This window comes from Chamaea fasciata, unplaced genomic scaffold (assembly GCF_029207755.1).
Source record: "Chamaea fasciata isolate MVZ Bird 193981 ecotype frontalis unplaced genomic scaffold, bChaFas1.0.hap1 SCAF_1, whole genome shotgun sequence".
In the NCBI taxonomy this organism is placed as follows: Eukaryota; Metazoa; Chordata; class Aves; order Passeriformes; family Sylviidae; genus Chamaea; species Chamaea fasciata.
Window position 1 is genome coordinate 136068895 of NW_027094086.1, and position 27923 is coordinate 136096817.

At 40.4% G+C, this 27923-nt stretch overlaps 1 protein-coding gene across 13 annotated transcripts in view; it reads left to right on the forward strand.

Annotated features, from left to right (window-relative positions):
- Window positions 1-27923, forward strand: part of KIAA1217 (KIAA1217 ortholog) — a 345995-nt gene that overhangs the window by 281643 nt on the left and 36429 nt on the right. For 10 of the 13 annotated variants that reach the window (XR_010723303.1, XM_066199028.1, XM_066199083.1 and 7 more), the window contains 3 exons: window positions 15858-16690; window positions 24722-24826; window positions 25249-25298. Coding sequence is in view for 12 of the 13 variants with exons in the window: in XM_066199028.1 (XP_066055125.1) it covers window positions 15858-16690; window positions 24722-24826; window positions 25249-25298 (988 nt within the window). In the remaining variant the exon portion in view is untranslated. Of the gene's footprint in view, window positions 1-9258; window positions 9280-15857; window positions 16691-24721; window positions 24827-25248; window positions 25299-27923 lie in introns of those variants that run through there. The other 3 variants (XM_066199118.1, XM_066199044.1, XM_066199101.1) reach the window with 2 other exon arrangements.

The following is a 27923-nucleotide window of genomic DNA, read 5'->3' on the forward strand; positions in this document are numbered from 1 at the left end:
TTAAAAATGACTTTTTGAAGGTGGGCTTTTTGCTACCACGGTTCCCAGAACAAAGTGAAGTTAGCAGTAATATTTCTTCTTCTTCAAAAAAGTCATTCTTCATGTCACACAGGACCTTAGCTTTTCCAGTAAGTTTTTCACAGATCCAAAATGTGTTAGTTCATGATTGTGTCCCAGATTCTCTGCTTTCCACTGGGTCTTCACTTCAGCATATTATTAGTCATTAGCCTTATGAATACTAAAGGGAATTAATTCTGATTGTGTATTTGCTTTTAACAAAGAGAAGTAAACCATTACCTGGTGTTTAAGAGAACACGGTTATACATCTGACGATCTTGATTCTTCTCCATGTTGGATTGTACTTTTTCTAATAAGAACTCTGGAAAACTAATCAGTCTTCTGAAAATATGAGCAGTAAAAATATCTTTCCTTGGATGCAGGTTAAGATCTGGGGTTAAAAAAAGCCTCAGCTGGCAAAAGCAAGACAGTTGCAAATAGCAGCACGCAATAGGACTCCATGAGAAATGATGTGATGCTGAAGTTATTTTTTGTCTGAATATATGTCTTTCTTACATCATTGCAAATTTGAACTCCATGTGACTAAGGGAAAAGACTGAACGGGTGTGCTGGGTAAAGGGCTAGACCCTGTATCACTTCATATTTGCTATAGATAACTTGACCTTTAGGTAAACTAGATTGTTTACTTCAGCCATGCTGACCAATTTGGATATTTTTGGGATAGAAGGAAGTAAAAGGAAAAGAAAATGTAGGATTCAAACACTGTAGGAAGAAGTTTGGGATCTAAGACTTTTAGTTGATGCATTGATAGCACTTCTGTCATTTCAAAAGACATACAACTGCAAATGCTGTTTGACCTTATGGCTGTGAGCTGTGGTGTGGCTTGGACACTTGCATTACAAAATCCAGTTGACGATAAGATTTTTCGTGACCATTCCTCCTGCCAATAGAGCTGACTCCAAAACTCAGCACAGCAACTTATTTTTTTCTGATTTTCTATGTCCTTGTATTGGAAGAAATAGGTCTAAACATGCTGCTTACGTCTTTTGACTATCAGCTCTGTTTTATAATATTTCTATATCATTTACATTCTAACCCAATTTGTATCTGAAATAGGAATTGTATTTTTACTCAGTTGTTTGTTAATGTAAGATGAGACCAAGGGTTACACTTTCTTTATGTTCATTTAACTTTATCAACTTGTTCAGCATAGTTGTCTTCATTGCAATGAGAAGAGATACAAATATGGAACAAAAATAAGAGCTGAGTTAGTACAGGAAGTCAGAAAACCATGCATTTATTTTGATTTATGAGAGCAGTTACTAAAAGTATTTTTCTTTAAAATAACAGAAATCTGATATACAGCATATTTAAACCAAATAAAAATGCTGATCTGTACCAGAACTGAACATCTTTGAAACTATTCCTTTTTTGGAAAAAGAAGAGATGACCCCATCAGTTCTGTGGTGCCCTAAGAAATGCTGAAATTGAGATTGGTCTGAAGGGTTTGGCTCCCTACATTGGTAGTGGTTATCTGTGTTATGTACATGGTGTCCTTCATCTCTTCAAAGAGAATGGGGTGGGAGGAGCAAATGCTTTCTGCATTTTCATGAATTAAATGACTTTGTTCTCAGAAAATTCTACCATAAAAAGCATCATTGGAAAATCAGAAGAAAGGAGCAGTTGGTTTGAAAGCAAAGGCAAGAATTGGTTTGAATGCAGCACTAGTTATGAGGGTTGTCATAATGTTAACTTTAGAAAAATAGATCAGTAACAGCTTTTATACATTCAGTCCAAACAATCTGAATAGCTTATGGGATGGGTGGGCCATGCTATACTGATGAGATAAATGTGGATATTGGCAAACCAATCATGTAATTATGTAAATCCGACCTTTTTAGGATTGAAATGTGTTATGCTTTAGTGTGTTTATATTTTTGTCATTTGTGATAACACCCTGAAAAATCTTGGCTGAAATGCCAAGAGGTTTCTTAGTGCATTTACCATTCTGTCTGCATAGTACACAAAGAAAGCATAGGAAAATAAAGCATGAGAAATTAATTAACTTCTCTCTGCTTAATTGGATAATCTAAACCTTTTTTTTTTTTAACTCTCACATTTCATTTATTAATAGGAAATTAAATACATAAATAGGCAGAAATGAGTGCCTGTTAACTGATCTGGGTGTTTGTCCTGCCAATCAGGAGTTAAAACAATGCAGACTGGTAGCAGGGAGATAGCTCAAATGATGAAATGCTGCTGGGGAAATAAACTTCCACTCAGAGGCACCGTGATTTCAGACAGGCCAATGCAAAATGTGCTGCATCTCATCAATCTTTTTGCTCACTTTGCTTAAAGCCTAAAGTGTGGCTAGACTGGAAGCTCTCGTGGGATGGCCCTGGGTCAGACTCCAAGTGGTCTTGTGCTATGTCCCCTTCCAAGCAGAGTGCAGCCAGTGTGTTGTCAAAGTTTTCTCATTGACAGTTAATCTGTGACAGCAGGTTCAGTACAGGTACAACCAGGCTAGTCCAAATACAGAGCCCATTCCTCGAGCTGTATTTAAGATGAGGCATGTTGTAAGCTCATCATTTTATGGGAAGAAGAGTGATACTGCTTTCCTCTTATTTTTTTGTTTGCTTCTCATTTTACCCTTGAAAAAAAGGTGACCTCAGTTTGGGAATGGGAAGGGCCATTGAACATTATGATGGCCAAAGAGCACTTGATGTGGAGCTGTTCTTGCGGTCATAAGTCTGTGTGGTCAGGGGATTGATAACACGATGGAATTGATAAGGGAAAAAGTTTTCTGAGAAGTAAGGGCTGTGTGCACATCTGCCTGTAGACACACATGACATGTCTCATCACTTGTCAGAGCCTGGTGATGGTTTGATCAAACCAGAAGTTCTGTTGTCCCCCACTAACAACCAGACATGTAGAGAGGGCAGCAGCCACCTCAGTGTTACCTCTCAGCACGCAGTCCCACTGCATGAGGCGTCTCAGAGGTGCTGCATTAAGGCCTCATTTGTAGAGAGCTGTTATTTCTTGCACTGTCTGAGGGAGATGAAGCTGTTTGGAACTGTAACTACATCTTCAGTGGTCATGGCTGACCTAAGTGCTGAGTTTCAAAAGCCATTTATAGCTTTAAAGTGCATCTCAAATGTCTTTGTTTTGAATATGAGTGGATAGAAAAGGCAAGTGATGGTCTTATCTTCTTTGCCCCTGTCTTCAAGCATTTGTGGGTCACTCCAGCTGGCATTTACCTGAAGTGCTCTGTTCACTTCTTTCCTAAAAACTACCCTCATGTTTTGACCACATCTGCCAAAAAAACCCACAAAGTCTCAGAATATTAAACAGAACGAAGTAGGTTTATGTTGGATGTTCTCCTTCCTTTATTGCTCTTTCCTTTTCCCTACCATGCCTACTGTGTTAGGTTACAGCATTGTAGCTAATGCAAAGCAAGAGCTAATGCAAAATCTTCTAACATTGAAGAAAATTTGCATTAGTTCATTTTTTCCCACTTACTCTCTTTTTTTCTTTCTTTCATTGAATTTTCTGTTGACTTTTCCTTCATACACTACAGTCTCTTTAACTCCTCTTTTTCTCATCAATTCCTCTCTTCCCAGCTTAAGTCTCTCATTTTTGTTTCCTTTTTTATTTATTATCCCTTTCTTGTTTCCCTATTAATTTTTCAGCACTCCATCTCCAGTATTACTCTCTTTTGTCTTTCACAAACTCCTATTTACTATCCTTCACACTGTCTTCCCCTTTTCTGTCTTTGTTTTGTCTTTTTCCCTTTCTTCTGTAGTTCTACACTAAGAATTCCCTATTACCTTTCCACATAATACTTCTTTACCTCCTCTCTTCCCTGTTTCAGGGAATCACAGTCATTTAGGTTGTAAGAGGTCTTTAAGGTCATCAGTTCAAGTCATGAATTGAGTGTTAGTAAAATATCTGCAACATATGACTTGCTTCTTTTTATTAATATTTCTGCATTACCTATGAACTAAGAAGGGAATATTTAATGCCACAAACTCAGTTCTCCTCATTTAAAAAATTTAGAAAGTTTCTGCATAATTAAGTATGCTAATGGTAGGACTAAAGAAGAGGAAAATTAATGTGCTTCCATGTTGCTCTACTGAGAAAATAATAATGTTTATTGCCAGCTTCAGGAGAGAGGTGCTTAATACTTAGTTTAATAAAACAGGAACCACAGGTCAAGTTGGGTTCTCCAAGGGAAATCACAGCAATGTCCATTGCAGGGAAGAGCAAGCAGCAGATGGAATGAAGCCATCGTCGTCCTTTGTAGTTACAGGAGCTCAGCTCTCTTACAAAGAAGAAAAACAACAGAAAAGAAAAAAGTAGGATGAGAAACAGAACAGAAAGTGAGCTAAATAAAAAGACATATGGGCAGGCTCACTATAAAGAATTTTTTAAAAAAACTAATCCTTATAAGATCAGTGTAGAAATTGCTAGAAATTGCCACCCACTGCAGTCAGTGGTGAGAGGTTGGGAATGCAAAAGGGCAGCTTGTCCCACCCAGCTCTAGGGGAATGAGCTGACACTGGAGGATGTCTGGCTGACTTTCTTTTAATGAAACATTAGGTGAGACAAATCCTCAATCCAAAGCAATTAAAATTGCTTCTTGATTTTTTGAGAGGTGTGTAATGCATATATGTCTGCAATTCATGCTGTGATACTTTCCTATAGCTGGGAAAATGTCCTTGCTAAAATCAGGACAGAAGCAAGGGGGAAGCATGAGGTTTGAATTACAGGGTAGAGAGACAGACTGAAGACCTGACGTAATAGTTCAGTTTTGCAGAACCTTCTTCATGCAGCTCCAGTGAGAGTTGGCTATATTTGCTCTAGTAAACTTAAAAAAATTCTGAGATGCTTACAGAGTTTCCAGCAGAGGACTTCCCACTTTTATTTGTTGGCCTTTAACTTTTTTAATCCCTAAAAATCAAAAGTTTCAGATTATACTGATCTGCCATCACTAAAGGATAAGCCAAAAATTTACTGCTTGTATGCAAAACATATATGTATGTGTGTATACGTGATATTAATACACAAGATAATACTGTTCTCTTGGGAGCTCAGATGCTCCTCTGTGGGCTGGTTCAAAGGCTTTGTGCACAGATTGGTCCACACTGCAAGCTCCAGCTGTTCTAGTGAGAGTGCTGCTTTGCCAGCAGTGAAGCTGTAGAGCTGCCTGTCCCCTTTATAGTGGTGCATTCTAGCCAGTAGTATTGTGCTCTGTGGTGCGAGAGGGCTTTTTGTTTGTTTGTTTGCATTTATATTGTAAGAACTAAGGAGTTGGAATAAGTATAAGAGAATTTTATGGTACTTGTGTTTACTCCAAGGCATATCTGTTTCACTGCATGCCTTTGGAATCAGTAAACAGAGGGAGTACAAACAATATGCATGTTTAGGAGAAGATAGTGTGGTCTACACATAATCTCAAATCCAGTGTGTGTTAGGCAGCCAGAACTGTTCTGTTCCCTCCCTGTTTGTTTAGCTTGGCCTCTCAAATTCAAAGAGCTTCTGTAGGATTTTCAGTCTTCAAAGAAACACCACACACATCCTTGTAGGTACAAACGTGGGCAGTGAGCTGGAGAGCTGATGTGAAAAAGTCAAGGCCAATTTGAAAGAGTTTTTCAGGGTCATGGAGAGCACAGTGGAGTGCAGTGGCAGCAGCAGAGCCTGGCTGGATGCCAGCGTGTGTCACCTGAGTGACTTTGTGAAGGACAGCAACTCGGGGGGCTGTGGTCGGCTTCCTCATTTTTGCCATGGGGGAGCAACTGAGACTAGGATCAGGATGAGGTAAGAACATTTTTCTTCTTCTCTGCTGAGTGTTTGGAGGCAAAGCTAAGCATCACTCTCCTTTCATAGAAGAAATTGACCTTGTGATGGTGCCACCCTAAGCAGAGAGAAGAAGGATGCTGATGGCAGTTCCCCAGCTGCCTTCATGAGTCTTCTCCAGCTGCCTTCTTTGAGATACATAAGTTTTTCTTGTGTATCAGAACCAGCAGAGTTAGGAGATCCTGCAGACTAGTCCACAAATTGGTCTTTGTCATCTCAAACTCTTGGTTCCTTGGATCAAAATTAGAAGTTGGGTGAGTGATAGGACTGGTGATGTGGCGTGAGACCTTCCTTGGCAGAAAAAACACCTAATCTCAAAACCCAAATTCTAACCCAAAATCCTAACCCCAAACCCCCAAAATACAGGAGAAAATATACTTTCTTTGTAAATCAGCTCTAAAAGCTGTTATCAGCAAAATGTCTTTCCATTTGGATTCTGCTGGGCTGAACTAACTTGTTGAATTTAAGCAAAACCCCGTTGACTCCATCACAAACTTTGTTCTGGACTGCTGAGGACAAAACCAAGTCCGGAGTTAGTGACCAGCAATCACCCTAAGTGTTTCCCTGTTTTCTGTCAAGGAAATAGTTGTTTACAGCACTATAAGGCATTAACTACTTAATTATTTCCATCCATGAAAGTAATATTAAAGGAGTAGGAACCAAAAGAGCTGTTATCAGGAGCAGAAAAAACTTAGATCAGTAGTCAAGCCATGAGTTATGTCTATGCCACATGTGCATACCCCACAGTAGACTTCAAAATATTCTCTGGCTTTATAACTGTGTATTCTACTGATGATTAGTCTTTAATGTTTTTTCAGCTTCAAAATGAGGGAAACAAGCAGAAAATAAATAGATGTGATGAGCAAAGTGATGGAAAGGTTCAACAGACCAACATTGTTAATGATGTAGAAGAAAGGAGAGTGACTGGTATTACAGGTCCGTGGTGTTGTGAGCCTATCATTAACATTAACATTGGTTTTAAAATCCTAAATTAACTTAAACTTCCAGGCTTGGTCTCAATGAGGCATAAGGTGTTGTGCCTCTTAGGGCTATGCCCTTGGATTACACTGGGGCTTGAACTGAAAAGGAGTTCTTGTTCTGTACAGTACTTTATAAAAAATATGTATGTTGAGTAATTGTACATGGGATAATACATGGCAAGCTAGATAATGCTTGAGGGCTCTGATAAAGTAATTGAAATGGAAAGTGATGCTTGAATTGTTTGTATGCGTTGTTAGAACCTACAAATTAAATTACAGCCTTGGTAATGATATAACTGTGCAATATTTATGACGTTGTGCCTGATATATTCTAAAATTAAAAGCAGATTAATTCATCTAATGAAAAGCTTTTTGTATGCATCAGACATACATGAATATCATGTCATTTGTATGGAGAACTAGTTACATCCCTGTCTGATGTCTGGGATGTACTTCATCATGCTAGAGTCCAATTACTGAAAATGTGCAGCCTACCAGCTTGCAATTCATTGCAGGGAAACTTAGCAAAATACAGTCATCTTTTTTATCCTGCATGTTAGCATAATAATTTCTCACTTCAGGTTTGTTAGCCTGTAAGGAAGAACATGGGTAGAAGAATATTCTCTGCAACTGCTGAAAAGCACATGTGGCAATAAAGTGTTCTAGGATAATTTGCTTGACTTTTTTGCTCTTGATGTTTCTGAGTCTGGTTGGTTCACCAACCTAAGCAGCTTTTTAACTAGGTCAAGTATATACATCCATTCATTAAAAGGGAATGCCTGACTGGTTAGTTAAACCTGCCAAATATAAACCAGATGCTCGAATGGTAGATTACCATCGCATAAATTACCAGGGCTTTTAAGACAAAATGATTTTTTTTACATTTCTGAAAAAAATGTTTATATTACACTATATATAAATTTTGTAAAGTTCTAGTCAAGATCAGTAATGGCATACAAATTTACAGCATACATTATAAATCAGAATTCTCAGCATATGTCTAGAAAGCTGGAAGACTTCTCTGATGCTGGGCTGGGGGTACTAAGGTGTGGAACACCTGGATTTTTAGTTTTGGCTACCAGATCTGCTCTGATCTTCCTCCTGTTACTTAAATGCCTAGTGTCAAATTGCCATTTCATAGCAGAAATGAACAATGCCTCCTTCACTAGTGGCTGAGACTGAGAGCAGTACAGTGAAACAGAAATGCTGCTCCTGTAATGTCTTTTTAGGACTGATTCTGTACAGCAATATTAGCTCATGATCATGTGCTTAAATTGCATTTTTATTCCTTTGAATGCCATTTATGATGATATAGGCAATTTTTTACTTGCACAAAAGCAAAGTCGGACAAAAATCCAAACCAAGAGCAAAAGAACCAACCCCCCCAAAGCAGAAAATAACTGCAGGACTGGGAAGGGTTTGTGTCATGAGATTTTCCCTTGTGTTATTTAAGTGTCATCTTTTTTAGGTGGTAAATGCTGTCTTTTTAAAGAGACCATTTCCATATTCTGTGGTCTTTTCGTGTGAGGGAGTGAAGCATCCTTTCTGTTCTAATTTTTGAAAATGTATTTGCCTTCTCTATTGTTTCCTCTTAAAACCAACAAAACAAATCAAACCCAACAACCAATCATAATGGCTTATGTGGTGTGCTGCAGAGATAACAATGGGATTGATTTATGGGGACACCGAAGTTCAGGTTATCCAAGTGCCTCAGGTGCCTGGTTAATGAGTAGACAGCTCTTCCACGGGAGGAGATTGTGCTTCCTTCTACAGTGGCACTACCAATCTGAGGAGGTGAAAAGCTTCTAAGGTTAAAACTGCTGATTTTTTTTTTTTCTAGAATTCTGTCTACTAGGTTTGCTAAATAGTTGGAGGTCTTCATCTGTTGGGGAATGAATATATATAGGTGTCATAGTGTTGCCTTTGAAATGCACTGTATTACTGAAACAGAGGTTACTCACTATTTTATTTATGGCTTTCCCCTCTGTGTGTCTCTTTTGTGGTTCACTCCATAATGTTAGTCTCTTTCTATGCATCTTAAAGGCACACATTAAAAATGATTGAGTGATTGAATCACATAGTGTTGCACAGTTTGTGACTGGGTGACATGCCAAGGAGGTTATTTAGTGACTAATTTCGAAGGGGAGGAGAAATTGCAGGCTTGTCATGTGGAAAAGTACTTCACTATATTGAAACAGCATTACTTAGATGACCGAAAAGCAAGATGGCCTGTTGTGAGCAGAGGGAACAAGGAACATTTTTCCTGTTTCAAAACCTTTTTGCAGAAGACATGGATATACAAATGTTATACCATAGACCAAGGATTGAGATTTAAGACTGAAAACAAAAAGTGCATTATTAGAGGAAGTGGAACCAAATGTTCATCTCACTGCTGTAGCCATTCGAGTGATTTCCTTAAGAAACAGTAAGTGACTTTAATTATTTCAAAGCAAAGATCTTATCAAAGATTGTTTTATTGGTCCGTAGGCAACAATGTTGTCTAAGAGTGTAGTAAGAGTGCTAGTGTTTTAAATTGTGAAAACAAATACTCGGGGTAGCATCTGGATAGCTGAAGAAATTATGCCTGAAAGAGCAGATTGTGTGGGATTTGGTCTGCAAACTCTCCTCTCTGCTTGTTTGCATGCTCCATCTTCAGCATGTACATTAACCTACAGGCAAGGTGAAGCAATCAAACATTATTTTTGATATTATCATTACATTTGTTTTGTGGTTAGCTTAGAATTTTATGGATCTGTTTTACATTTAGTAAAAAGTGAGCTAGGTATTCTTTGTTTTCCCCGTGGGAGCTTTTAGGATATGGTATGAATTAAGCTTATATGTAGTCAGGGATATAAAAGAACATACTGAGACATGTAAAATACCTTGAGGTAAAACATTTGGATCACTGTAGGGATTCATACACAAGTGTGCATTAAATATATATGTATAAAATAAGGGGCAATAATGTTAAGAATGTGTTTGATGCTCTGTGGCATGGCAAGGGAAATGATGGTGTGTCTGAGCTTCAAGTCAATGTATTAGTAACTTCAATATGGTATCCTAGAAATTCTGCTTTTGAGGATCAAATAGTGCTTTTGCAGTAACCTCTGTGCATACCTGCACAGCTGGGAGAAAGGTATGGGGACTGGATATCACAGTGATACTCAGTACTATGGTGACAACACCTGGTTATGGTTCATTCAGAATGCCTCCTTTCTGGAGGGTCATGTTTATGTCTTCTAAATTTCACCTCCTAAGATAGTGAGCATTCCCTTCTGGTCCTCCTATTTTGTTCATGTCAACTTCTAGCTAGCTGACCCTGGCCAAAATAAAAAGTAATCTATGAACACAGAACCTGGAGGACTGGATGATTTCACCATCACTAGCCATCACAGACTCATCCTAAGAAACATATTATATTGACTGATTGTGTTGTTCATCAAGAGAAAGAAACAAACCATAGAATTAAGAGCATAAATGGAAGAAGAAAAACCCAGTTATTCTCTTGACATATCCACCATATATGGACTCAGATCCTAGAAAGTTCCTCTTTCATAGATGTTCTCAGTTTTTATCTCAATTCTCCTTTCACCATAATACAGGGGTTTTTACAGCTGGGCATATACCAAAACTATACAAAAAGACCGAAAGAACTGAAACCTAGGTGCACGCTAATACTGGGAAGTTAATTATAAGTGTTGAGATTTCTTAGGGAGCTCTGCAACTCCTTTTCTGGAAAATTATCCAGGAAAAAATAATGGATGTACATGAAACATGTTAAGAACAGCTAGCTGGGTCTTGGACTTCCCCATTCATTGGAAGTTTGAACGTTTGAAATCAGTTTTATTTTACCAGCGTGTGGTTCCCATAATGAAAAACAATTGTGAACCCCGGCAGCTCCTAAAACCTTGTACTGTGGGGCCAGATTCAGCTGAGGCCACGTTCCAAATTAGGCAAGGTCAGTGGTTTCATGGTCTGAAATCTTTTTTTTTGGGCATCAGAGGGCCCATTCTTAGCCAAAATTGCCAAGTAAACTTCTAGTTTGGAAGCATTGCCAAGAAGTGATGGCCATTGAAACCCCAGCAAGTCCCACTACTTGGTAACCCCAAACTACCAAGCTTCTGCAGTACTCAAGAGAACATGGAAGAGTTGGGGTCCCTACCCCAGATCAGACTCTGACCAAGCTGACCCAGGTCTATGAATCTGGAAAGCCAAAGCTGTAGAGCACTCCAGGGATGTCTGGTAAGAAATACCATCACTGTTGACTGAAATCTGCTGGGTGGGGTTTTTTTCAACTTTTTGTCTTTACTGATGTTTTAACAAAATGTTTCAGCTCTTTTGGATTAGAGTTGTCTGCTCAAAGTACATATAATTGAAAAGTTTCGGACCAGAAACAGCTAAAAATTATGCTAATGTGTTTGAAGTTTTCAAATATGGCATTGGGCAGCTGGAAGATCCCACAACTGCAACAAGCATGATTTTTTTCTGTAACGACTCAATAGAATGGGGAAATTTATAGGTGCTAGAAGGCATTCTATGAGAAAGCAAGAACAGACAAGTGTGACAGCCTCTCGGTGATGTCTGATTTGGCTTCAGACAGATTTGGTACAGATATTTAAAATTCTCATTTAACTGTTAATTGCAATTCTGCAATTTTCAAGTGCACTTTTTCTTATTGTAAATTATCTTATTTTAGAAATATTAAAACTGTGTAAAAGTGTTTGGGGTTTTTTTCAGAAGTGGATTTGTGCTTTTGGCTCTCCAGATCTAGCTAGAATGAAAGATCAGTCATGACAGAAGTGTTATCATATACTTCACTAATGGTGAAGCTGAGGGGTTCGGACAACTAGTACAGTAAAGTTACCGGTTTATTTTTATGAAGAGAGAACAAACTAATGGATTCTATTGTTGTTGGATCGAGGGTTCTTTAATTAAGTCTCTCATTAGAAAAGTGAAGGATTGCCTTACTTTTTAGAGGATTTTTTTCTGTTGAGCCATTTTCATGAAAGATCTCTTTACAAACAGTTTAATTTAACAATATTGTATCAGTACTTAGTACTTCTGTAGCTTTTTCATCATAGACTCCAAGGTCTCAATAAAATTCTTTGCAGGTGTCCTGTGTTCGCTGTTGGGTGAGCCAGCTTGCAGAGCATAGGAGCACTTTCCTCGGGGAAGTGCAGGGTGTCAAAGGAAGAGTAAGAAAAGTAATAGCTTCACATGGCTGAGAGGTGATTAATGGAGTCCGTTGGGAACTCCCCAGTGTCTCCAAGAGAGTGCATGGATTACCTCCACTTTGGGAACATGCCTCTGTGTAGGTATTTTGGCAGTCTGAAAATCTTGGGGCAAAGCCAGTTGCTTTTCTGTGGTGATGTAGAGGAGGCCTAGGAGAGCAGTGGGAAAGGCTGCCAGGTCAGAAACTCTGGCCTACTTTTCCCTTTGCCTGAGTTTCAGGCTGAGATCCCAGCAGATAATGGCTTGAGTCAGGCTGTAGGTCTGGTGTGCACGGTGAGCTGAAGGGCTGGTGCGGTGCTGGTGAGTCAGCGGCAGGCTCGGTGCCGGCTGGCACTGCCCGGCCGTGTGTGCAGGCACGGCTCCGCCTGCCCTGGCTGCTGCCTGCAGAGAGACCCCTCCTGCTGGGCCTCCTGCGGGCCACAAGGAGCAAGGCTCCTTATACCCACCTGGGTGGATGGAAAACTGGTTTGCTGACTTTGTGCATATAGGCATTTTCAAAATATTGCAGGTTATTCAGTGTGCTAACAAGCCTGGTAATAAAGAGCATGACCGCTTTTATATAACATTGACTCTTTAGTATATAGAGACTCTGTTTAAAAAAAAATAGCAAAATCTGTATCTTCTAGACTTAAGTCTTGTTTGACTGACCAAAAACTTCCACAGGACATGTTTAAACATGGTGTAATTTTTTTACTACAGAGAGATTCTCAGTGATGTGATTTTTCCTCAAATGCTTTATATGGAAATGGTTGCTAGCTGTTTGCCATATTTTAACCTAAGGATTGATAAGACAAGTTTCCATTTCAAGGATGTAAGTTCTATAGGCAGTAGGAACAAGGAAGAGCTATGTGTTAAAGAAAACCACACCCTCAGGCAAGTGTATTACATGGCTGCAGTTGAAAAGCACATGATCCTGTGCTTGCACTAAAAAATCTTCTTTTGCCCTCAAAGCAATTATGTGTGACAGCACCAGTATTTAGGGGCTCAGATAAACCCAATATCCTCTTTCTCTGTCCCTGAGTCATGCGAAGTCCAGGAACATGTGGCTCAAGACAGCCTATGCAGAAGAGTGTGGGGTTTTATTGAGCAACATGGGGGTTTTGTGGTGAAGGACAGAAGATGAAAAACAGCACAGAAAGTGGAGTATGTATGAGAGAGACTAGTGTGCCTAGACTATCACACCAAAGAGGTCCAGATGAGAAAGCAAGAAAAGACCATTGTTCACATTTTTAAACTTACCATTAGAAAAGGATCTGGAGAGTCTGGAGAAGAGAGAAAAGCAGAAAGAGAGGAAATACCAACCATGTGACAGAAGACACTGTAATCCCCTGGGGAAAGCTGCCGTGTTCCTGGGGACAAGCTCACATGTGAATCTTTCCTGGGCACCCTGGCCTCTCTGGCTCCAACAGTCTCCCCTTTGGAATACTCCACCCAGGGCCTGAGTCCTGGCTTAAAATAGCAGGTGTACTTTTCAGAAAGGGGTTGGGTGCCCGGGTGTTTGTGCCCTGCCCAACCCAAGGGAGCCTCGATTGAGATTCTGTACTCCAAGCAGTATTTTAAAGCAAAAGTAAATGACGTTGCATAAAAGAGTACTCAGACACAAGATTTTAAGCAGTAGCTCAGTCCCATATTCAAGTTATTTTCCATCTTAAAGTATTCCATCTAAATGATGTTAAGGTGGAAAATAGGAATTTTTCTTTGAAAGATTGTATTGACTTATGAGAAGTGAATGAGGATATACAGGAATATGAAGTCCAGAAGTTAGGGGAAATTAAACCTGTTGCTTTCAAATTTTCCCATGGAAATTTTCTCCTCTGCAACGTAACACTGGAATTTTCCTCTCATTGCAGCCCAGCATATCCTAGTGGCTATGGTTTCTTTGACAGATACTATTCCATCTGTTGTAGCTTTGTCTGAAGCAACTAAAGAGGGCATTGTGTAGCTTGTTCGGTAGAAATCTAGGAGGATTTTCTTTCTCTGGGTTCTCCTCTTGATATAAAACAACAGTATCTGCCTGAAGACACGATCCCAACGCTGCTCAAGTCAGTAGGAGTCATTTTGTTCTGCTGGCCTAGGGCCGGAGTCAATACACACAATATAGCTTAGTATGTTGCAGTGGTTCTTCAAGCCAATAGAAAACAATGTTGAATTCCCTGTTATAAAGTGATTCATACTGTTTAGTGATATTTTAATTTTATATTATTTTAAACTCTGGACTAGACTATTTCTCTGTGCAAATGAAAAAGTTATGCCATGTTCCTGTTTGGCTTCATAATTTTCATCCGGCTCATTTATGACACATCCCAGTGCACTCCTTTGTTCTGTTACACTTACTTATTATTACTGTGGCCACAATCAGATTATCTCCTTTCTTCTTTCTAATACCTGATACTCCAGAATGTTGATCTCTGGCCCTGGGGAATGTCATTTCTAATTCTTGAGTGCAGAACCTTCTATGAAAAGAACAGCTATTGTTTATATACCGGCACTGCAAGTCCCTTCCCAGTGGGAAAACCTGTGGTGGGCAGGAATAATCTCTTGCTTCATCTGCCATGGATCACTGTAACTACAATGAATCCAGTCGCATTATAAAAGCAAGGAGTGAGAGGGGAAAAAAATTTTGTAGATTTCAGATTAGCAGCACCCACTGTACATTCTTTTGTGTTCTGTAACTTCAGGAGCATGGAGATGATACACAGTTTTCTACAATCCCTTGGAGGTGATGGAGAGGGAAGCTGAAATTGTCAGCATGAATTTTAAAAGCTATAATTTTTTTTTCTTATGTAGTTGGTCCTTAGCTGACTTTTTCATCTCCCTGTTCATCCACCTTACCCCAAGGGCACCTGAGCAGACACATGATGCTTTTTACAGGGAGAATTTCTCCTGTCTGTCATTGACACTGTTCAGCCATCCAGAGAGGTCATAGCTGGCCACAGTGAGGTTCTATACTCTCAAAAGCACATGTCCATTGCAGATTTTTGCTGAGGCCTCTCTTAACAAAGCACTTACACATTTGTTTTGGAAGTTTCCCTTTTCTTCTCCTTGCTTGCTCATTCCTTACTGCTGCTGTTTACAAAAAAACTCTAATAAAACGTTCAATGACTTTCTGAGCATGTACTTCACAAACCCTCACTCTTATCTTCGCAGTGGTACATGTTATATAGGGTCAGGCTGTCTTCATATAAGTTGGCTGTATTATAGTCAATAAGTGTGTGTTTTTCTCCTATGCCTTGTGTATCGTTTGTGTAATAAAGACCACATCAAATCATTAGCAAAAGTTTAAATCCTGCACTGAAGAAAATGGCCACTTAGTTGTAATATTTATCTTTGCCTAACGACTTCAGGTATGTTTGTGATGCCAGAGCATCAGCATTTTTATCCTGCTTTGGAATCAGTGAACTCTAGCCTGTGTGTCTGATCAATAAACTGCTTGAGTTTGTCACTGCCTATATGTAGGTGGAACACCTGGCACCGCAACCCCTGATTTCAGCTTCAGTAGCTGTGAATATCAGATTAGGGTGAGATGGTATTTGCATAAGTAAAAGCATTTTTAAACCTCTCATATTCCTTTAACATACAGCCCATTTTATTGCTGTTTATAGTTGTTATTTTCATTAGGCACTGAAGTCTCAAAGTGTTTTATTTATGCAGATGTAAAATTATTTTGTCTTGAGGGTTTGTTTTTATTCCCTAATTTTCTGTAGACAGCCCACATCATGTTTTGCTCATTCAGTAATTTTATATCTGAGGTGTTTCTCCTTTTCTTTCCAGATGCAGAGGGAAATTGCTTATACGGGACGAGATGGCCCAAGTGGTTCCCGCCCTGGATCTGCCACACACCCTCTGCATGCCATGCCCAGCTCTCCACCCTCCACCCCGGTGCCCCACTCCATGCCTCCCTCTCCGTCCAGGATTCCCTATGGTGGGGGCCGGCCCATGGGCATGCCAGGCAACGCCACCATCCCCAGGGACCGGCTGTCCGGCGTGCCAGCCTCGCGCTCTATATCGCCCAGCCCAAGCGCCATTTTGGAGAGACGGGACGTGAAGCCAGATGAGGACATGGGCAACAAAAACCTTACCCTGATGCGAAATGAAAGTCTGTATGGTGACCCCTACTTGTTTCACGAGGGGAGGATGAGTGTGGCTGCACCCCACTCTGGACACCCCCTCGATGTCCCCGACCACATTGTAGCCTACCATCGCAGTGCCATGAGGTCATCGAGCACTTACTGCAACCCCTCTATGCAGCCTGAAATGCTGGAGCAATCTTTGTACAGACAAAAGTCACGGAAGTACCCGGAGAGTCATTTGCCCACTCTTGGCTCTAAAACACCTCCAGCCTCACCCCACAGGGTGGCTGAAATGAGAATGATCGATATTCATCCTCACCATGGCCCTCACATTCCCGCCCACACCATCCAGCCTGACAGGTCTTCCCCCAGCCGCCAGTCCTTCAAAAAGGAGCCGGGACCGCCTGTGTTTGTGGATGCGAAAGCACGGAGTGCCGTCGGCCTCCCAGGCATGGCCGAGGCAATGCCCTCTCCTGTGGACAAGCAGGCTTTTGGCTATGGGTCACCCACGATGCCCAAGGACAAGGAGACAAGGTAAAGCGGAGCTGGGGCTTAATTTGTGCAAACGAGAATCATTACTAATCTGCTCATCCTTTGTCGTTTAAGACTCAAGGGACATGTAATGTGTAGGAGGCTGCTGCACCCGGCTGCAGTGTTTATTAGCTGTCTGTCAAGGTAGTTAGTAATTTAGAGATGTGACACCATCCATTATTAATTTGAAAGTATTGTCAGCCCATGATGAATCCCTAGTTATTTTCATTTGTGTAAATTTCAGTCACTGGAAAAAATATAATAAAATAAAATGATTAACTGGGATTTTTCTTTGCAGACAGCCAGATCATGTTACAAGAACAAATGATGTTCTGTTCCTGCTAATAAGGGAATATATTTCACCCCCGTTAAGAATGACACTCTGATATTACAATTTTGGTTCTTTATGGAGTGAAGTTTTTCTCATCTAGTGTTAGGAAATGGGAAGAATTTATCATTACTGTCTTATCTCCTGTAAAACATGAATTTGCATAAAAATAGGACAGTTGTTTACAATAATGTTCCTTGAGGGGAAACTGCTGAGAAAAGCAAGTCTGTCCCAGGGAAGAAATCGAAACATGAACACTGTTCCCATTGATTTTTCCAGCATCACAAGTAGTTGGTGACCTGACTGTTGTACTTTTGTGCTGTGGCAATGATGACAATGATCCCTCCTGTCTTTTTAAGGACCAGATTTACACAAGGGTCTGTGAAGGCTTCTCCTGCCTTAGGCCCTGCCCTGGGAGAGAAAAATCATTACACTGCCAGGTGGTTGCTGTGTATTTATATGAGCTGCGTTAATCTCTAGCGTATTGTTTGTGCTGTTAACTTTTATAGAGCTCTTTAGGGAAGTGAAGATGAATAGCTGGAAAATGCTGAGCCCATAGAGGCCAAAGGTAACTGTTGATTGCCTTAACCACTGGGAAGATACGGACCTTCATACATACCCTAGGCTTCCCTTCTATCAGAGCAACTTGCTCAATAATTAGTTGCCACTTACCATGATTGGCCAGGAAAAAAAAGTGGGTCATGAGGCCCACTGATGGGGAAAAAATGGAAGAAAATAAAGAAAAAACAGCCACCCACAAAAACACTAGGCTTATAGCTTGTTATTTATGACATAAGAGTATGAGGTAGGGCATATTACAATCTAAGGTCAGTGAAATTGCAGTTTTATGTGTCTGTTTCCAAGAGAAAGTTGCAGGTATTTGAAATTTCATTTGAAGACACTATTATTATATCTAGGAAATTATTTGAAGGAAATTTGCCAATTTTAATCCATTTACAGATGGAAAATTTTGCAAAGCTCATGATAGGGATTGAAAATATGGAAGGGCACCAAAAACTTTTCAGTTTGTGCAGTTTCTGTCTTCTTTCTGGGCATTTCAACTGTTTACTGAACTACACAGACATGCACAAGGCTGTGTGTTTGTGAATGGATAAAGAGCAACTACATAGATAGTTCTGCAGCTCCTTAAAAGGGAGTTTTGCACCAGGAGTTTTAATCCTGGTCCCAGAATATATTAACAATGAAGAAAACAGCATTTGCATAATTGCACTTCAAAATAAATACATGACCTTAAAATTCAGCATGATGTCTATTAGTCACATGGCACTGAAAGAATAATTTTGAAAGCTGTCTTTACGGGTTGATTTTTTTTTTAACCTTGAGGAAGTGTGACTTTCTAAAAAATAATTATAAATATCAAAAGCAATTCATGCAAATTGGGGTGTTTTCTAACCACTGCAATATTAAGAATTGGCTTTGAGTTCTACAAACACAAAATGCTCTAAGCTTTAATTTAGCTTTGTAATAATTTCATAAAGTTTGAAAGCAAACACTGTTTAAACCATACTAAACTAAACAAGAGGTTATCCATGTTGAAGTGCTGTTTTCCTGCTTCAGCAGGGACTGAAGGTTGTTACGGATACCTAAAGGATGATGTACACAATGACAGAAAGGTATCCCTCTACCTTGTTGTGTAGGACTTAGATTTTTACCCCCATAAACATTATGGGCTTCTGTGAGAAAGATTATTTTGGGGATTTTAGAGATAGGGCTGAATTCATTCTCTTCCTATCATGGTAAAATGAGGTGTAGGCTGCTCTGTTGTGTGTGTTATCCACTTGCTGATGCCAAGAGCCTGAAAGCCAGGCCATGGAAAGCACATGGCAGTGTGTTCAGTCAGCCCGCATGCAGAGGTGTCAGCTGTGGGCAGACAGAGGAGCTTCTAGCCTTGGAGCTACTGAGGAGAGAGGTCTTTTTCATCTCTGCACTGTGGCAGAGAGACTCTGCATCCTGACTCATTCAGGAGCAGGTTGAGGACCCTGCAGGCACCAAGCCCATCGTCTTAGCACTGTTGTTGCCTTAATCCCTTAGTGGAGTGTGCTGAGAGCAAAGAAAACATCTCTTGTATCATGACTTTATGGAAATTTCCTCAAAGTAGCACTGTAACAACTTCAGGACAACAGAAGTTTAAGTATAAATCGGGAAAGATTGAAAGGGATAGTGACAATGTCAGAAGTAAAGGTTAATCTCTCTTCCCATCTCAATTCTCCTTCAATTTTGCAGTCCAAGGCTGAACTGGGATATCTCTGTACTTTATCAGAATATGTTGGGTACTTAGATAAGACCTCTCATTGACTGTATCTTGGTTTTGTTAAAGAAAATGGTTCCATTACCTTTGGAACATTAACTGCAGCAGATTTGGATCTACAAGAGATGAAAACTGGTGTTTCTGAGCTCTTCTACTGGAGTTTCCCATTTTAATTTAACACTGCGGAAGCCAGTTTCACCAAGCCTGTTATTTAAGGCAGAGTTGAGGGGGATTTAATTGCTTCATGTAATGCTTTCTTGTAACTGTTTTACCTTAGCTATTTACAAGATAACTACTTCTGTGGTATAAAGCATTGATGAAATTCTAACAATTAATTTACCAGAAGAGTGCCATATAAAGCTCTTTTACAACATGGAGATTTAAAGAAAGAAAATATGTTGGTATTCATGCGCAGAAAAATATTAGAAATTATAACAGGTATACAGTCACCTTCAAAGGGTCATCATCTCTTAAATCTGAGGTCGACTGGAAGAACGAGTAAATTTTTGTATGTGAGCATGTGTTGTTTAAACAGTGATTTGCTGTCATATTTTTGGATGGCTCATTTATGTAGCTTGTGGGACATTTCTGGAAGTTACTACAGGCAAAGCAGATGTTGAAATGTTGATAAATTAGAAAAGAAGCTGTTTATCCAAGAGTGCATTAGATTAAATGCTGTTTAACTTAAAATACTTGCATTTATATCACATGTTGCAAGATTCTAGATTATTTGATAGTGCTAAATATGTATATAATAAATGCTCCTACTCTAAAAAAGCAAGATAACTCTATAGAATACTTGTCCTCCAAAAGCATTTTCGAGGTGTATTATGGTTCTCTTCTGCCTGAACACAACTTTCGTCCTCTTGTTTTTATGCCACACTAGTGAGAAAAGATTATAGCTGGATTGAGCAAAAAATATGATCACGTCATTGGCTCATGGCTTGCAGTTCAAGGCTAAAGTGTAATGGCCATTGTAGATTTAGATATTGTTCCCCCACAAAACCGCTTTATCGTTTGATATGTTGAAGTATGGATAGACTCTATGCATTAGGAAAAATGGCCTTACTTTGTAAAGTCATGAACAGTGAGAGATTCCAGCAACATACTGAGCATTTTATGAGAGGGGCTTTACAAATACACTCTCTCAGACGTGGACATGGATAAAAAACAAAACTGCATATTCCTCTGTGACGTGTTGAATAACCAGGCAGAAAAAATGCAGTCAAATGACCAGTACAGGATGGAGGAAAGGTAAACTTTATTTTGTCTTCTTTCTGTTAGAGGAGCTGTTTGTAGGAAGATGAGATGCAGGCTCTGTGATAAGGGTTGTCGAATAGTGTATCAGCTGGTGTGCTTCAGAGCTTCCTTTTCCCTTTTAGCTTCAAGGTGTAGAAGGTTTGAGTTTAATCTTCTCCTTAGGGGACTGAAATATTCACCTGTGTAAATCTTTCTGTGGGAAGAAAGCAGAATATAGAAGAATTCTGCTAATCTTTGGTTTCCACCCTTCCAGGACACTCACTCATCTGTTTTGGGGGAATTTGCGATAAAGTCTAGGACACCTTCACTTGATCCTAGGAAAGCCATTGGGAAAGACAGCCTCCTTCTGTTTCCTTTCTTTTCCCAGTGAGATTAAAAAAAATGGTAATGAAATGTTTCTATCATAGGGTAATGTAGAAAGACACGTATTCCTCTGTCTCTGACCGCCTTTTCATTGTTTTATTTGGAGCTTAACTATAAAATAGGAAGTCACTGAAATTTTTTTCTCCGGGATGGTGTGCCAGTTAGTTCATGGTGCAGATTTGGTGTTTGAGTACATCTGTTGTGGGTGATATGCTGCACACAGCCTAGGGTTGGACAGGAACATGAATGAACAGTTACACAGACCATTTTATTCTGCGTGTATATGAAGTATCTTCTCAGTGATATTAAAAATGTCCCCAGGAAAAGGAAGTAACATGCAAGTAACATGTCACGCTTAAATAGCATTGCTGTGACAAGTGGATACCAATTCAGCAATCTGCTGTACCCCTTCTTGGAATTACTTCCAGTTAACTGCATTAGAAGGAGTAACATGAAAGATAAGTGAAGCTGTAAGGAAGAAATCAGGTGATGAAATCTGATGTATCATGCATGGTCCCCAGAGAAGCAAGGGCTTGCTTTGGCTTTGCTGAATTTAGGGAGTGAGATGCTAAGGCAGGGCCCCAGTTCCTGGACATAGCCAGAGCCAGAGCTGTGGGTCAGGCTGCTGGGGAGAAGAGGGCTGGCAAGTGGCCTGCCCCTGCCTTCCTGGCAAAGGTCTGTGAGAAGCCAAAGCCAAGTCTGACAGAGCTCTGCTGGGCGTCTCTTCTGACCTTGTCCCCTCCTTTCCTCCCCCACCATGCTGCCACCTCTGACTCGCCCAGCATTCACAGGAAAACAATGTGAAACAATGCCTTTCTGTGCTCGGGCTGATAAAATAGCCATTTCTTTCCCAGCTGCTATAAAAGGGACCCTCCCTGCTCTTCCTGGGTGGTGGAGAGATGCAGCTTTATCAGAGAAATTAATCGGGTAGCGCAGACGGGTTGGCTCTTCTCGGGCAACCCTTCTGGTGGCAGCAAGCAGAGGCACCAGTTTGTTCTGTTCTGCCTGACCGTCTGTCCTAGTGCTCCACATTGTGGCCTGCCCTGTGTCACTGGAGTGCCAGCCTGTCCTGTGCCCTGCGAGCCTTGGTCTTTCCCATGTCACTGGTGTGCCAGCCTGTCCCATGCCTGGGAACCCTGGCCTGCCCCATCCATGGGACTCTGGCTTGCCCTGTGCAGGCGGAGCTGCTGGGACAGGCTGTTGGCATCTCACCTCCCCACAGCAGTGAGCACAGCGAGGGGTAGAAAACACAGTGCTGAGTACCAGAAATGCACAATTTTTGTCATGGCAATGCTGTAGACCCAGGCCTGGCACAGCTTGAGGAAAGCATTTTTTTCTCCCTCCTGGAGCAGAGGAAGTTGGAGGCAGAGGGGTCCACTGTACATCCTGTCCCTGCTCCTCTGGGGCCTTGTGGTGACAGAACTGGGTGACGGATCTGGACCACCAGCCCTCCAGCCACATCAGCCCAAGTTACAGCCCCACCACCAGGCCATCTGCATCCCTCCCTGCCTGTGCTGGAACGTGCTGCCTCCCACCACCTTCAGTCTGAGCACCTCCGAAAATCAGGTTATTTAATACCTTAAAGGCACCTCCTTTCAGACACCTGTTTTTGAAATGTTTGATGCTAATGGCCATAACAAGTCTGGGTATTACAGCGAAATGATTGCAGGAAAAATCTGCCTGGTTTCTAACAGAGTAACTCCAGAGCACATGTAGATTCTTCACATTCTTAATGCTTTTACCGTATGAAAAATAATGTGTTCTGTGCAATTGATTCCAGTATTTCATTCGTTTTTCATCATCTCCTATCTTGGAACATCCCTCTCCCTCTTAACAACATACTTTCCTAGATTTCATGGCAAAGGACAAGATCAGCTCTGTGTTACCATAATATCATTTGAAGCAGAAAATTGTTTCCAGATTATCTAATGTGGGATGAAAAAAACATCGTATTTATGGATTGCTAAAACAGATAGACTTCCAGTTGAGTTTAGTTCCAGGAAGATTTTGTGATGATTGTCTGGGAAAAAAACCCTGTTTTCATTATTAAGTGTCAAAAATGCTGCATTAAAGTTTGTTAGAGTATATTTATCCCTGGGTTTTAGTACTTGTTTTTGTTCCAAAGGTTACTGTAGCCTGCACCAGTTTCTTATTTTAAAACTTGTAATAGTGGAAATTCCATGATGTTTTTCTTGGTTTGAAATGAATTAAGTCTGATTCACTAGTCTTCTCATCACCTTTCAAAATACCTTTCAACATGAAGACAGAAAAGTAAGATACGTGCACTGCATTGAATTGCAGTAAGAACACGTCTGCTGGCTAGGGACTGACTGAGCACTCTCTTCTTCCCTGCTTGTGTCTGTTAGCATCTCATTACTTGTTTTGCTTCCCTGTTTGCTCAACCTCTGGGTCTCTGAGTCTCTCCTGGTTATGGTATCTGTGTGCTGTCCCAGGAAACTTCCTTGATTCCCCTAATGTGAATGAAATAATTAGCCTGGAAATCCATCTGGCTGCAAGCAGGGCTGGCTACTTGCTTTTTTATCATGTCAGCTTGCTTTTGGCTGCTATTGGTACCTACATTTGCGTTTATATGACTTTTATTGATTGATGATGTTGCTTTGGCCAGCAAACAGCAACTGCAGCTGGGGTGGCCGGAGTTGGGCTGCTTCCACGTGCACAGAATGCTGCTGTGGGGATGGATGGGCCATGTAGCATGCTGAGTCTGTGTCTGTGTCTGTCTGTCCTATCTTCTCCCATCAGTCCCTACTGCTGGTCTTAACCACTTACTTTTTGAGAAGTTTTCTTCCCAGTCATCTTCCAAAATCACAGCCTGCTGTTAGAATTTCCTTCTGCATGTCTCCCCACATACTTAACTGCTGTAATAGAGGGTTGTCTCTTCAGAAGGTTCCATACTGATGTGTGCCTGTGTTGTGGTTTGTCACTGACGTACTGGCATGTGTAAGTAGGCACCTGTGTGAGCAAAAGGGTGGTTTGGAGCTGACTGAGGAAGTCCCCTGGTACCTGACTAATATATGCATTTATGCAAACAGATAAAAACACAAATGTTAGCCTTCACATCCGAAAAAAAGTTGCTGTTCTTGTTTAATGACCTTTGGTTCCTATGGAAAACATTGATTATACTAATTGTACTTCTAAATCTCTTTTCTTCTACTTTTTTGGAATTTCTTGAGATATGTGCACGAAAGGAAATCTGTTTTATTATAATGTTGCCATACAGTCTGCATTTGATGTCCTGTGCCTCTTTGTCACATTTCTGTCCTTTTCAAAGCAGACAGTGCTGATGTCAGGTGCAAAGGATTTGGACTGGAAAGTAGTCTGCTTGGGCAGATTAAATGCTTCCCAGACAAGAATCCTGGGTCTGGGGAAAGTAAAAATAGTAACAAGAAGTAAAGTCTTTAATCCTGAAACCTTAAGTACAGACAAAACGATTGGCCCAGTGCAGGTAAAAGAGAAAATGCATGTAATGCTGAAAAAGATTTTTTCACAAGTTCCAAGAGGCATTAACAAATTGTTTTAGTTGCCTATCTTGTGAGATCATTAGAAGTATATAACTTGGTTGTTTGTTTTGTTCTTTTCAACTAAGCACATTTTTTTAAATTGTCTGTTACAATGCAAAAGCTGTCCAAACCGAGATGTGGTAAGATGCTGCAATAAGGTATATGTAAACTGGTACCCAAGCACCTTTGCACAAACTCTGTGGTGTCTTTCCAATCCTGTGGTAATCATTCACCTAAAAAAACAAGTCTGAAAGCAAATATATCTGGCTTTAACAAACGGTTCTCTTGTCTTACAGAGAGAGGATACAAGCCATGGAGAAACAGATTGCCAGTTTAACTGGTCTTGTTCAGTCTGCGCTTTTTAAAGGGCCAAATACAAGTAATAGCAAAGATTCTTCTAGGTAAAAAACAGAATTCATCTGTAATGATTTTAGTAATCAATCAACAAAAATATATTTGATTGTAATATTAAAAAACATCCTGAATGCTCAATCATTTTTAAGTTTCTTTATCATCTCCATGAGAATGCTAGGCAGAGAGGAAGAATATGCCAAATGATAGATGGATATTAACTGCATTACTCTTCTTTGTGATAAAAAGAATTAATGTAGCTACATCTCTGCGTTTTCTACTGCTTATAGTCCATTCCTTGCTTAACTTGTACTAAAAGGTGATTTAAAAAAAATTACTGATGACTGACAAATTACTGGTGATTTAAATTTAAAATACGTTAGACCAGGCCATTTAATTTGTTGAATATAGACTTCACTACAGTTTTAATAGTTAGTAAACTAAAATTACATTTTTTCTTGTTATTACTTAGTGAGAAGATGATGAAAATTGTGTCCAGCAAGAGCAACGCTGACACTGCAGGTAAGATAATTCACTTTTAATTTACAACTTATTCAGGTATATGAATAACTGTAATATTACAAACATCCCAGCTTATGGAAATGTCAAATTTACTTAAATTTCCATGGCTGTACTGTCATAACTGAAGTTTAAGTGCAGGATATGGGAGTCGATTACGTCTTTTAGAGAGGAATTTCTGACAGGTTGAGATGGTATTTGGAATGAATTTCACACCTGTGCTGAATGGTTTAAATGAGATACAGAGTCTCTGCATCTGGTGATTTTTCCAGTGATTCATTTTGTCTATAGGGTGTATATATATATCTGTCATTAACCCTAGATGTGTCCAGATTGCTATTGAAGACTAAATATTTAATTCCTTTTCTTGTCACCTGAACTTTTTCTAAAGTCTGTCTATCACTAGGACACTATGGATGTAATGACACTGAGAAATTTGGCAGTCAGCAAGACAGCACTTTCCCTAATTAAGCCACGTTGATCTGTTACTAATTATTAGCGAGCACCTAAACTGTTCTGAGCAAGCACCAATTTTGAAGCCAGTAAGAGCCGGTCTTGCTTTAGCATCCCACCTGGAGAGCTGTTAAGTGTGTAAAAGATGGAATCAAGACTGTTGTGAAAGGAGATCTCCATGTGGTTGAAGCTCTTTGTGCATGGGTTGCTGCTGGAGAAGTCCGCAGGGTATTCATGTGCTTATGTGACTTCTCTTCACCTTTGTCATGCACTAAATGCAAATACAGGCAGTTCCCTACTTCCTGGTGGTTCTGTTCCCACAGGGAGGTCTGTGCTCCGGCAGGTAGTAAACCACACACTTATTAGCAAACCTGTTATGTTCCTAGCTAGCCTTCCTGTTGGAGCTGTTAGCTCACGTTCAGGATTCCTGTTTGTCTGGAATTGCAGTGTCCTCCTAATCGACAGAAACCAAACTAGACCTGGAAACTATCAACCACATCGAAGAGAGAAAGAGCTAAAGTCCTGGTATTGAAGCTTTGCTCTCAAGCCACTCTCTGGTGCTCTTCCAACTCTTCCCTTCCTGCTGGCCTCTGTATGGGGAGAGGAATACTTAAAGCTTTGAAGAAATAGGTTGTAATTTTTCAGTTTCAGACAATATGATGAAAAGTCCGTCATTATTCAAAACAGCTGCAAAATGGTTTTAAGATTTTTCCCTATTGCAGTGTCATTATAGACTGAGAATTTGTGGCATTTCCCACTTGCACAGGCCTCACCTCCTATAAAGCACTTATGAAACCCTCACAACCAGCACATACAGTGCCTTGTGTTCCTCTTTGTTGTGCATTGCAAACAGCAGCCTCTCTCCTTTCCCTGTGATGGTGCCAGTTCAGACAAGTACTTGGTGTGGGGCACCGAGTTGGAGGACTTAAGTGGGCCTGCTGTGAGTCGGAGTTTGGACTACCAGAGTTCCCTTTAAACCTGAATTATTTAGTGATTTGTGTGTGCATGTGTAAATGTACACTGACTTAGATGAGAAATGGAATAATATTGATTTGGAAAAACAACCTTACATAGTGCCAAAGCGGGGATTCCCTGGGAAGTCACCAGCCCACTGGAATAGCATGGTTCATCTGACCAGCAGCCATTTCCTGGCACTTTGTTCCCACGTACTCCTCACTCACTACCTTATCATATGACTGACATGTCCCTGAAATGGCAACATTACATCTAACAGCTGCATGTGCAAGCGTGGTGGAGGAGATGGAACGTGGGGACTTAATTTCCTGTCAAAGGCCAGATCATCATCTGTCACTTACTGACAGGGACATTGGTTTTGGCACATGGCCATGTGCCTATCCAGCATATGAGTAAGAATTCCAGCATTCAGCTTGTGCTATAGATGCCTTTCTCATCACTTGGGAGAAGGGGATAGGACACTGGGAGCAGCCATGCAGCCAGCAGTCTGCAAGGATCCCTATCAGTGCTATAATTCATAGTTGTAACTCCCAGCACCTGCATCCCTGTATCCTGTCCTTCCAACACTTCTGCTGACCGCTGTTTTGTTCTTCAGTTCACCCCAGTCTTTATTAAGTATAGCCATTTAGGCAGTGACTCTCTCACTTTACAGTTCCACGTGACAACTGTGCACTGAGATACCAGTTTTAGCAATTTCAAAGACTATTTGAAAGACAAAGTGATATAAAATGTTGATTGAACAGTCCTTTCTAGAGCTCTGAGAAGCAAAAATGTGAATTGCTTCCCATTCTAAAGAGTAAAACATCTGTGCAAGATAATACTGCCTCATCAATGTTGAACCAACATTGTATTTTGTAGTATGTGTTCCAATGATAGGAGACTTTTGTGCAAAAAATAGAGAACTACGTGGGATGGGAAAGAACCCAAAATTTCTAAACCCTAGGTAACTCTATGTAGCTACATTGTGAATACCCTGTTTGGTGTGTCATATGAACCACATTGTTGCATTTAACTTGCTTTTGCTTTGCCAGTCTGTAGAAGCCAATGGCTTCTTTAGCCCCAAATATTAAGGACTCTGAAGAAACCCAGCTTTTTCACTGAGGAAGATGAGTCTGTAATGACAATGCTTGTTTGCATTTCTTATCTTTAATTGCTTTAGGCTCAGTTCTTTCATGGGGGATGGGATCAAAGAGCAGTAAC